We start from the raw sequence: 13,087 nt of genomic DNA on the forward strand, positions 1-13,087 counted from the left end.
GACTGACCAGTTGCATGGTGCCATCCTCACTTACTCTAGTACCCACAACTGATGATGGTTTTGCATTTCTGCCATTAGGTTTTACCACCATTGAGGGATGTGACAAATCGTCCTGAAGTTGGCTCAACTGTGAGAAATAAGCTGGTGCGCCTCATGACACATGTTGACCTTGGAGTCAAGCAGATTGCTGCTGAATTCCTTTTTGTCCTTTGCAAAGAGAGAGGTAGGTTAAACTCTCTTTGCTCTCTACATTTTTATTTTTCCGAGGGAACTTAAGAAATCTTTCTGTTAGTAGTGGCCGTCTCATTCCACTCTTTTCAGAGCTTACTCCTATCTGTTCTATTAGAGGGCCTGAGGAGATATTAAAAATTAATAATTTAAAAAATTTTCTGTATGCTTCTGAAGTCATTAAGATGTATAAACACACTCACATTAAACTTTGCCTTCTGTATTCTTAACCCAGACTTCTTAATCTTGATGAGTGAGGACCTGGAGCCATTATGGAAAATCTGCTTAAGTAATTCAGGTGCTACTATTCTGGTTTTTTTTTTTTAGATTTTATTTTTTTAAGTAATCTCCTCACCCACCATGGGGCTTGAACTGACAACCCTGAGAGACCAAGAGTTGCATGCTCTACCAACTGAGCCAGGGTGCTACTGTTTGGATAACCAGGCAAAGCCCTGGGTTAGTTCCCTTTTGTAATTCCTCTTGGAATTAAAACTGTTGGAGTCTTGGTTTCTTCCCTAGGTTATTTAATAAATAATTATTCAATGTGAGCTACATATACTATGGAAATATAAAATGGAAGATGGAAAGTACAAAATGCCTAAGATATACCCCTTACCCTTGAGATAAGGATAAGATAGAGGTACAGAGAAATTTTAATTTTTTTAATTTTAATTTTTTTATTTTTTAAGCGAGCGAGCAGGAGGAAGGGGGAGAGGAATGGAGAGAATCCCAAGCAGGCTCCAAGCTTAGCACGTAGCCCAACGCAGGGCTTGATCCCACAACACAGGGATCATGACCTGAGCCGAAATCAAGAGTCACTCAACGGACTGAGCCAGCCAGGTGCCCCAGTAGAGAGAAACTTGAAAGTAACTATACTACAATGTAATAAACACCATTTTATAAGCATATATAAAGTGATTGTCTTCTGAGATATATCTAACAATTTTAAATATTTCCTAAAATTATATGGGTTATTTGCCCTGCAAAATCAAGTTCTTCAAACAAGGAACTTTAAGTTATCCAGATATTTTTACCTATTTCTTTCTTCAGCTCCTAGTTTTATATGTATATTGGGGCACCTGGCTGGCTCAGTAGATATAGCATGAGACTCTTATTCTTAGGATCATGAGTTCAAGCCCCACATTGGGTGTGGAGCCTACTTAAAATAAGAATTTCAAAAAAAATTTTTTTAATTAAAATTTAAAAATGTAGTAGTATAAAAATTCTATCTAAGCAGATTTTATATTCCACTTTTTTAAAGTACCTCAGTTTTGTGAAACATAATTTGGAGGTAGAAAACTTCACTCACTTCTCCCAAAATATTAAGTTCAATTCTCTTTTGTTTTTTTACCCAGCTATATTGAGGTATAATTGACAAGTGAAATTGTATATATTTAAAGTATATTATACACCATGATTTGGGGTGTGTGTGTGTGTGTGTGTGTGTATTGTGATGTGATTAACACAATTAATTACTTATGTATGTCTGCTGCCTGCATGGTTCCTTTGTGTGTGTGTGGTGAGAATGTTTAAGACTTATTCTTTTAGCAAATTTCAAGTGTACAACACAATACTATTAACTATAGTTAATTTCATTTCTCCTGTCCCTAACCACCATTCTACTCTTTCCTTCTAGGAGTTTTATTTTTTTTTCTTTTTTTAAGATTCTACATGTAAGTGAAATCATATGGTATTTGTCTTTCTCTGGCTTATTCACTTAGCATAATGTTCCCTAGGTTCATCCTTGTTGTCACAAATAGCAGGATTTTATTCTTTGTCATGGCTGAAATATATATATTTACATATTTACATATGTGTGTGTGTGTGTGTGTGTGTGTGTACCACCTCTCCCTTATCCATTCATCTGTCATTGGACATTTGGCTTGTTTTTGTATCTTGGCTATTGTGAATAATGCTGCAGTGAACATGGGAGTGTAGACAGCTCTTGGGGATAGTAATTTTGTTTGCTTCTGATATATACCGAAGAGTTGGACTGCTGGATCGTAAAAACTGCTGTTTTTAATTTTTTGAGTAAACTCCATACTGTTTTCCTTAGTAGCTGCACCAATTTATATTCCCACCAATGGTGTGCAAGGGTTCCCTTTTTGCCACATCCTTGCCAACATTTATCATCTCTTTTTTTTTTTCATCTCTTATTCTTTTGATAAAAGTCATCCTAATAGGTGTGCAGTGATCTCTCGTGGTTTTGATTTGCATTTTCCTAATGATTAGTTAAGTTGAGCATCTTTTCACAAAAAGACCTGTTGGCCATTCATATGACATTTTTCAGGTTTTTTGCCCATTTTTGTTTAAGCAGGATTTATTTTTAAGTTTATTTTTATTATGAAAGAGATAGAGACAGGGTGCAAGTGGGAGAAGGACAGAGCAAGGGAGAGAGAGAATGCCAAGCAGGCTCCATGCTGTTGGCACAGAGCCCAATACAGGGCTTGATCCCACAGACCATGAGATCATGACCTGAGCCAAAACCAAGAATCTGATGCTTAACTGACTGAGCCACCCAGGGCCCCTTTGCCCATTTTTTAAATAAAATTATTTAGAGATTTTGCTACTGAGTTGTACCCACTGAATTCTTAAACTTTATTTCTAACTGATTCAGCCACTTCAGTTCCTGTTAAGATGGCATATTAGCAACATAATTTTATCAATATAACAATAGTAATAAACAGCTATTATATATTGGGGTATCATGTTCCAAACATCCTAGGCCATAATCTCATTTAATTCTCATAAGGACCTATAATTTAAATATTATTATTCCAGTGTCATAAATGAATTAACCTGAAACTTGAGAGTGTTTCAGTAATTTACTCAAGGTTGTACAGTTGCTAAGGGCTAAAGCCCAAATTTGAGTCCTCTCTTTCCATTCTGCCACATTTCTTTACTTAATTATCTTCAGCTGTTATCACAAATGCTCTTTTAAATAATTCAGTTCTTTCATGACTTTGAGAAAAGATTGATACAGCATTTTAGGATTAAGTGACTCGTATAGTGTCTTGCACATGTAAGCTGAATTGAATCAATTTTTCCAAGATAAGAAATGAGCTGTTTTTGTAAAGTATAATTATGTATGTATACATAAATCTAAATCATACCTATGTATCTATCCATCAAAAGAGGTTTATCAAAATACATACTAACATCTTATCCATTGTTACCTTTGAGTAGTAGGATGGCTGGTGACTTTTTTTAGTTCTGTGTATTTTGTAATTTTTCTACAGTGAGCATGCATTTCTTGTATTTTTTAAAAAAATTTAGGGTGCCTGGGTGGCTCAGTCAGTTAGGCCTCCGACTTCAGCTCAGGTCATGATCTCGCCGTCCATGAGTTCAGGCCCCACGTCAGGCTGTGCTGACAGCTTGGAGCCTGGAGCCTATTTCAGATTTTGTGTCTCCCTCTCTCTCTGCCCCTCCCCAGCTCATTCTCTCTCTCTCTCTCTCTCTCTCTCTGAAAAATGAATAAACCTTAAAAAAATTTTTTTAATTTTAAAAAAGGAAAACTAAAGCTTATTTCTTCTATAATTACAGATCTTCATAAATTATATTACATATCTAAATATAATCACCTTACTAAGAGTTAATGTCATAGCAAATATGGCATATGCATTTATATATGAATTTGTTCAGTGTTTTTCATTTGAAAGTATTAGCTTTGTTCCCTCTTGAACCCTACATTTGAGGTTTTATAGTCCTAACTTTGAGCCCAAAGCCAACCCATATTAGCAAAAGTATATCAGTTTCACTTGACCTTTAGCAATCCTATGTATGCTCATCTGCTCTTCCTTCCAATCTGATTTTAAGTTTAGTAGATACATTCTTTTGGAATAAAACTTTACCCATTTACTCATAATTTTTGAGCTATAGCCACGGAATGCAGAAGTATAAAGATAAACAAGGTTTCTGTTCTCATATCACTTTCTTATCAAGGGTTACAAACTCACATGCCTTCAAGTGCCAGGCTGGTAATAAAAATGGACTGGACATAAGAAGGTGAATGAAAACTGACACTTAACTCATTGGTGGGAAGATGGTGGGTTGGGAGTAGGGGAACAAGAAGATTGTGCGAGATTGGAGAGAAGATATTGCTGCTACTTAGCTCCAACTGGTTGTTATCAGGAAGAAACATATGGCAATGTTACCCAGTCTTCTAGATTTTTCAGGAGAAGCCAGGATTCTGGATTTTTACATAAAATCTCCCAGTTTTTAAATGCTATCAACTAATTATAATTTAAAACCATCTAGGGGCTCCTGGGTGACTCAGTCGGTTAAGCGTCTAACTTCGACTCAGGTCATGACCTCACAGTTCATGAGTTTGAGTCCCATATCAGGCTCTATGCTGACAGCTCGGAGCCTGGACCCTGCTTTAGATTCTGTGTCTCCCTCTCTCTCTGCCCTTCCCCCACTCATGCTCTGTCTCTATCTCAAAAATAATTACTATAAATGTTAAAAAAAAATTTTTTTTAACTATCTAGCCAAAAGAAAAAGTTTGTAGTCCACATCCAACTTGTAAGTCATCAGATTTTGGAGTTTGGATTGGGTTTGGATGCAAACTATACTAAAATGAGATAAATTTCAGATAATTCATCAATGTTGAACTTTCCTCTTAAGGACATTCAGCTAAGTTTGAAGTGAAGGTATCATGATGAAGTCTTAAAAGTCAGACCACTAAGTGGAAACAGCAGGCAGCAAATTGGGTTAGGAACACAGAAACTAAATTAAGAAGGAAGATTGAAATGGGACAAGATACAAAGGGCAAAATTTCATGGCAGCCTTGGCACAGAAAGAGTCATCCAAGGGTCATCAATACCCATCTGTGCCAGGCTAAACTATATCCCCAACTGACAGTGGCCCACAGGTTAACTTGTGCTCGTGCCCACCAACTTGTTGAGCCAAATCTAAACTTACGTTACCAGCTCTGGCAATTGTGTACTTTGTCCAGGGGGCCTAAAGAGAGGCCTTATGTGTTTTAAGAAAACAATTTGTAATACAATCCTCCCCCTGTTAACACATTCATTAATTACCAGTGTGTGCTAGGCACTGTGGTAGGAGCTGAATTACAAAGATAAATAAGGCTTAAACACCCTCAGCACATAGCCTCACAACTGGAAACTTTCGTCTCCTTTATTTGAGTCTCTGAGGAATAGGTAGGTGTCTGTTTAGCTGGTAGCTGAAGTCTCCCTTTTCTGATCTTTTCTCTTCCTGTCTTGTTGTTGCTGTTGTTGTTGTTGTTGTTGTTGTTGTTGTTGTTGTTGTTTTTAACTGTCTCTATGTGTTTTCCTCAACCTGTACACATCTCGACATCACAGTCCTTTATATCTTAGCCTCTTGAATGACTAATCTGTTTTTCCTCTTAGTATCCTAACTACCACTCAGGCTTCAACTTGCTGCAAATTAGGCTTTCCACTGCCTTTCCCTACCTCCCAGATTCCTCTGAAAGTGCTCTTAGTAAGCTCACAAGGTAACTAATTTTCAAAAGTAGTGGATATTTTTTAGCCTTCATTTTACTGCATCTATCATTGTAATTGACACTATTGGCCACTCTATCTCTGTGCTACCATACATTCCTAGATTTCCTCTGACCTTTATTTTCAATCATAGTTAACAACTATCTTTGCCCACATTGAACTGCCAGTGTTCCCTAGAGTTCTCTCCTGACCCCTGTTCTCATTTTACATTGTCCCCTGAGTGATCTTATCCTCTACTTGGCTTCTGCTTCAGCCAATTGGCTGGGATTCCCAATTCAGTGTATCTCTTAATATAAACTATTAATAAGTCATATCCCTCCTTTCTGGTTAGGTTTTCTTCAGTCTGTCTTCCATGTGATTAGCAAAAAGATTCTTCTAAAATACAAATATAATCTCATCACTACCACCTTGTAAAACTTTCAGTGACTCCCTGTCACCTGGTAAAATCCAAATTTTCTTAGATGCCTCCATGGCCTGCCTTTTGTGCTTCTAAGTTCTAAATTTACTACTAATTATAAATTTACTACTACTTTATACTTTTTGCTTACTCATGCTATATTTTTTGTTCTCGCCTGATCATACTGTACCATTTCTTGGCATTATCTCCATGACTTGGCAAATGCTGTTCCTTTTACATGCAGTGTCTTCATTTGCATGGCAAGCTTTATTTATCCTTGAAGATCAGCTTAAGTATCATCTCTGTGAAGACTTGTCTGATCATGGAGGCAGAGTTAATCATTGTCTTCCTTGTACCATTTTTACTTGCACCCATTTTTAGTACTTTTGACATCTGCTATATTCTAACTCTTAATTTGTTGAACTTGCATTCTAGCCATTGAGTTTCCTTAGGTCAGAGATCATGTTGTCTTCATTTTTGGATCTCCAGTTTTAACAAAGTACCTTAGAGATAATAATAAAAGAGCAAACATTTCTGCTATCTGAATGTAGTGTAGTTAATATATAGTCTTATGGATTTCTTCATGTAAAGGAATAATTTCAGTATACTATAAGAAAGGAATGTGCCCGATACTGTGGCAGCCTGAAAAAGGGAATGATTGGTTATGTGGAGATGGTCAGAGAAAGTCTTTGCAGAGAAATGGGAAACAGCCTTGGTATGTATAGGAAAGAGACTAGTTCAAGATGTGAAGAATCCATGATGTGCAGGAATAATAGGAGATGAGTTTGGGAAAAGAAGGCAGGGGTCAGAAAATGAAGCAGATCTTAGAGGTTTTATACAGGAAGGTGATAACAAATTTTTGCTTTACACAGATCTATGAGGCAGCTGTATGGAACAAGGAATTAGAGGGACATGAGATTGAAAATAGGGAGACTAGTTAGAGGAAGCTATTAGTATAAGATTTCTAAAAGTTGCAGTATTTGGAAGGAAAAGGATTATAAAGCCTTCTCTATATAACAGAGAAAGGGGATTGGTCTCTAGGTAGAATCTGGCTCTGCCATTCTTTCTCCTTGGTAAAGAGCAAAACCTCTTTTTGTTTTCATGACAGAGTGTGATAAAACCTACGTTTGCGTAAGCTACAATACCATTACCACCAGTGCAGTTCTGACTGCAGTATGCTACTATGGTTGCTTTCCTCTGTTCATAGTACCTCTAGCATCTTGATAAAATAGTGGTGAAATATTTTTTGCAACTTTCTGACTGTTTATTTGTCCCATTTCTGCAGCAGTTTTACCTAACTGCATGGTTGATTACTAGGACAAAAAAAAGTATTTTTTTTAATGTTTATTTTTTTTTAATTTTTTTTTTTAACATTTATTCATCTTTGAGAGACAGAGAGAGACAGAGCATGAGCGGAGAAGGGGTAGAGAGAGGGAGACACAGAATCCAAAGCAGGCTCCAGGCTCTGAGCTGTCAGCACAGAGCCCAACGCAGGGCTTGAACTCACGAACTGCGAGATCATGACCTAAGCCGAAGGCAGACGCCCAACCGACTGAGCCACCCAGGTGCACCGTTTGTTTGTTTATTTTGAGAGAGACAGACAGACAGACAGACAAGGTACGAGTGGGGCAGGGGCAGAGAGAGAGGCAGAGAGAGAATCCCAAGCAGGCTCCACACTGTCAGCACAGAGCCCAACTCAGGGATTAAATTTATGAACCATGAGATCATGACCTGAGCTGAAATTAAGAGACGCTCAACCGACAAAGCCACCCAGGTACCCGTAAATAAATTTTTATGTTGTTTCTTTCTTTTTTTTTTTTTTTTATTTAAGGGCCACCCAGAAAACCTTTTCTTTGCCTTAGCAGCTCACTTTATTTTTTAAAATGTTTATTTTTGAGAGCCAGAGTGCAAGCAGGGAAGGGACAGAGAGAGGGGGAGACATAGGACGTGAAGCTGGCTCTGCTCTGATAGCAGAGAGTCCAATGCAGGGCTCGAACTCATGAACTGAACTGTGAAATCAGATTGACCTGAGCCAAAGTCAAGAACCAGTTGCTTAACCAACTGAGCCACCCAGGTGCTCCACAGCTCACTTTAACATCCAAGTTCAGTCTGTTTTCTTTTTACTACTTTCCCAGTATTGAATAGGATATTTTACAGTGTTATTTGAAAATAGCTAAAAAGTAGTTATAAAACATTCCATGAAATGATGTCAATCAGAACTTCACAAAGAAAATATTTCTCACTGTGAAAATTTTGTAGTCCATTTGTCATCTCCCTTCCCCAACCCCTATTTTTAAAATATTTTATCCTATTAACAAAAGTTCATTTGATTCTGAAACTATTGGCTATAGCCTTATCTGTTTTAAAGGCAAAGCAAGTCTTTAAATAGCCTTTGTAACCCAAACTGTCACAGAGTTGATACATGCTTGTTCCAGTGAATGAACAGTAAGCATTATTTTCATAAAAGTGCTAGGGATTTCTTACTATTAACTAACTTCCAGGAAGATTTTCTGCTTAAGATAGCAGATTATTTAGTGTTCAGGTTACTTTTTAACCTATTTTGGCTTTTCATAAACTCTGCATTCTTTTTTTTAAAATTTTTTTTTCAACGTTTTTTATTTATTTTTGGGACAGAGCGAGACAGAGCATGAACGGGGGAGGGGCAGAGAGAGAGGGAGACACAGAATCGGAAACAGGTTCCAGGCTCTGGGCCATCAGCCCAGAGCCCGACGCGGGGCTCGAACCCACGGACCGTGAGATCGTGACCTGGCTGAAGTCGGACACTTAACCGACTGCGCCACCCAGGCGCCCCAGTAAACTCTGCATTCTTAAACTATTTTAATGTTTAGCCATTGTAGGTGGTTACTTACATTTTATGTCTTTTTTATTGTTATTTTTTTAATTATATTCATTTCTCAATTTAGACTTCCACAATTTCAGTCAGTATTTTTTCTGGAACTACCAAACACTTTTATTGGTTAAAAAGTAAGGCTTATCAAAAACACAATGAGAGTATCAGTGCCATGTGGATTCAGATATATGATTCTTCGCCTCTCTGACTTTGTGTCTGACCCTGTCATTAATGTCTGACCTCTGTGAATATTAAGAACACCTGTATACATCCCTAAAAGTCCATTAAGAATTCATTAATTTATCCAAACCATTCCAGTCTTGCAGAGGCCCTGTCAGCAAAGGGAGCATATTCAGATTTATTCCAAGGGCTTTCAAATTAAACCACCGTGATCCCTCACTGAATTCCAATATGATTCTATCTAGCACCCATTGAGAATTATTACCAAGGAGACAATAGTTACCAATAGGTTTTAAGGTAGAAAATGGTTGAAAGAGAATCATGCAAACTTTAATCTACTTATATTATTAATCCATGTCTCCTTTCACACAAATTTCACCAGTTTGCTATATCCTTTGAATGTAGGACTTCCTTTTATTTGTCCCCAGACTGCCTATTTTCAGTGTCAAGAAAGGTACCCTCTAGTTCAAGTATTTGAAAAGTTAATGAACAACTCTACCCTGGATTATTCATCCTATCCATGCCTTTAATGATTTCATCTCTGATCATATATGTCCCCTTTCCTTACCCACCTTTTTGCCTATCCACTGCCCCTTTCAGGTCCCAAAGTCATTTTAATTGCCCTCTGAATCTTCTCAGCTTTATTTTGTCTTTTTTGAGTAAGTGGTCTGAATTATAATAGTATTTCAGATGCAGGTTTCACTAAAGCCTTATACATGAATAAGATAGTGTTTGGTTTGTTTCCTACAGTTGTCTTTAGAATGACATTTTATTGAAAGCCTTAAATAAAATTTTTATTTTTAGACTGATAGATTGAATATTTTGGTGCTCACCTTGAAACTGTACCTGATGAAAGGAAAGTACTCTTCAATAAAGCTGCTAATGATTGCTTAGTTTCCAAGAAAAAAAAAATCCTACAGTTCAGGGTTCCCCTGCAAAAGTTTTATGTGTCTGCTTGTCTTAGAGATATCACCTTGCACTGATAACAGGGTAATACTGCCCTGCATCAGATGGTTCACTGAGCTGTTGCTGCTGTTGTTGTTGTTGACTAAGATAAGTCTAAAATTCTCATTTTACCTAATATTCCCAGGGAAAAAGAAAGAGCATTTACTTTGTGCCAGATACTTTTCTAAGCACTTTGCATGTATTAACCTGTGAAGTAGATATTATTCCAATTCTTGAGATTAGAAGAAGTGGGATACAGAGCTGTAAAATAACTTACCCAAGTCAACCAACTAGTAAGTGGTAGAGCCATTACTAAAATCCAGCCAGTCTAACTCCTGGGCCTACCTTCTTGGTGGGTCTCATGTGCTTATGTATTATTGCTGACTTTTTTGAAAAAGTAGTAACTTAGCCTATCCTATTTGCAAATATCCCTAAGTTTCGTTATTGCCGACAATTCCTATAAAGGGTATAAGAAATATTTTAGATAATGACTGAATTGGTAAAATTCCAATCTGGGTTTCATTAACTCCAGTTTCTAGTCATCGTTTCTCCAAAACCGGATAAAGACGTAAGATTTGTGACCAGAAAATTAAAACACCACTCTTGCTAATGGCCCTGTGGTCACAGAAGCCCCACTCCTGCTACAAAGTATATTCCAAACAGCTCCACTTGAATTTCTGATACCTGAAAAAAGACTTTTGGTCCTCAGAGCATGCAAGAGAATTTATGGGTAGTTTAGTATAACCACTAACACACTTTGAAAATCTCTCAATTTTAAGATTTACTGCCGTATAGATCTCCAACTTCCTTGTACTGGTAAATAGTCAGCAATGACAGTGAGCACCCAAGACCCAAGGATTCCTGTCTAAAAACCTGTTCTGTTTTTGCAGTGGATAGCCTGCTGAAATACACTGGCTATGGGAATGCTGCAGGACTGTTGGCGGCCAGGGGCCTCTTGGCTGGAGGAAGAGGAGATAATTGGTACTCAGAGGACGAGGACACAGACACTGAAGAATACAAAAATGCAAAACCAAAGTATAGTATCAAGTTTCTTTTCACCTATGCCTGTGCCTTTGATTTGGTTATTTACCTTTCACTTCCTTTGTCTTTCATTTTCCAAGTGTTTCCTTTCTTTTGTGGATTTGGAAGCTTTCCATTTAATAGTGTTTTTAGAGATAATTTCATAGCTAGTAGCTTAGAGAGTGACTTCAAATGATTAAGGAAAGATAATATTGCAAGAAATGTTCTGCTGCATGCTCATTATCCTCTCCTAAGAATTTGGAATGATGGTATTTTTAGACATTTACCATCATATACTTAAAAAGTATTATTGGCTACTTTTTGCTTTCCTTTCCGTAGGTTGAGATTGTGTAAGGTACAACCAAGACCAAGGATTTAAGCTGGTTATTTGATGGTTCAGTCTTTCTCAGAAATCTAAACATAGGTTTCATAAATTCTGATCTTCCCTCTTGCAAAAAAGCCATTATGAATCAATAAAATGGTACATTACTAACAAAAGGAAGGAAGTGTAGCTCCACAGTAAAGTTTTATCAAACACTTAATCATCTTTTAACAGATGTATTATTGCTTTGAATAGGCAAACCAGAGACTATCATGTCTTTCCTGAATCAGTGCTTAGAAATCAAAGACACACTAATTCTCTTATCCCAAAACAAACCACCTCTACTTCCTCTGTTTCCTCCGCATCCTTTTTTTCCCCCATTTAACCCCATCCCAGGTAAATTTCTTAGTTCCACTTATTAGGAGTTACTTGAGCTCAATTTTCTGGTTTCCATTAATGAATATTAAAAGGGTGTATCCATCCCTTTTGGCATTATCGATGATGTTGACATGTTAGGTTTCCTACTGATGGTTTCTAGAGTGTAATGGGGATCATGTGGTAGTTGATAAAGGATAGAAAATCATTATCTGCAAAATTAGGCTTTTTCTTTTTTAAAGGATAGACTGTGCCCTGTTAACATGAAAGTAGTAGGTTATCAGAAGGTAACAGCAAAGATCATTTCCTAATCAGACAAGACATATATGGCCTATATTCCTTGGCAAATCAGGCCTGAGTAGGTAGCATTATTACTTTTAATATTTCTAGGGCTTTCAGTCTCAGCAGCAGGATCTTGTAGAGTATATCCTAGAAAGAAAAGGCTTCAGGGAAAATAAAACTAGCAGTGACTCTAACCAATACATTCTTAAGACTGCTACCATTTAGATGCTATAAATTGGGCGTCTCTATCAAGTAACTGAAGCTTAGATAGAGGAATTATACTTTAATCTTTTCCTAATCATAGAAGTCATCATTCTAAATTAGTCTTGCTAGCTAGCTCTTGATTTTTCCATTCCATAAACTATACTTCCATATCAGTTTTTTTCTCTCTCTTCATTTGAGACATTAAATATACCACTTAAGTCTCATATTTTTAAACAAAGGTAGAAATTACATTAGGCATTCATTGTGTCCCAAGTTATGCAGACAAGTCAACTAAGATAGAAACTCTTGGAATACTCATGGATGAATGATGTCATTATATCAATGTGTATTGTTGATTTTGTTTGGTGAATGACTCTATTATAGTAATGATCACATATCTCACAAGCACCAGAACACTACTATAACAAGAAATTGGAGGAAATACAAGAACACTGGGTCTCTTCTAATAGCATGGGAAATAGAAATGTGTTATATTGTGAAAGTGATGTTAGATTTCAGGAGAGCACCTTTTGTTTAAATCAAAGACCATGATGTTTGGTATTGTTACTGTTTTGGCTTGGAAGAGTCCATACTTAGGCCTGCATACTTTGTTAGAATCTTCTTCAGCCTTTGGACCTGGCCTGTAGGGTTCATAGGAATGGTGTGTTAGTGTGGTCAGAATAGTCACCATTGTGAAATCTTGTTGTGTTTCTTAAACATTGGTCATTACAAGTGTATATTTCTAGCAAGCATTACATCTTTCCCCTTCAGATAGATTTGCATCTGTTTTTTTCTTACATCTT

The 13,087-nt window shown here is 37.0% G+C and overlaps 1 protein-coding gene across 3 annotated transcripts in view; it reads left to right on the forward strand.

The window, feature by feature from the left end:
* The window catches only part of RIC8B (RIC8 guanine nucleotide exchange factor B), a 97,504-nt gene that overhangs the window by 63,530 nt on the left and 20,887 nt on the right, over positions 1-13,087 (forward strand). For all 3 annotated transcript variants that reach the window (XM_047066704.1, XM_047066707.1, XM_047066705.1), the window contains exons 7-8: positions 79-223; positions 10,972-11,116. In XM_047066704.1, coding sequence (XP_046922660.1) covers positions 79-223; positions 10,972-11,116 — 290 coding nt within the window. The remainder of the gene's footprint in view (positions 1-78; positions 224-10,971; positions 11,117-13,087) is intronic.

The sequence above is a fragment of the Lynx rufus genome, unplaced genomic scaffold (assembly GCF_022079265.1).
Source record: "Lynx rufus isolate CCGP_SWC_20201006 ecotype Redwood Valley unplaced genomic scaffold, mLynRuf1.p SCAF_7, whole genome shotgun sequence".
In the NCBI taxonomy this organism is placed as follows: Eukaryota; Metazoa; Chordata; class Mammalia; order Carnivora; family Felidae; genus Lynx; species Lynx rufus.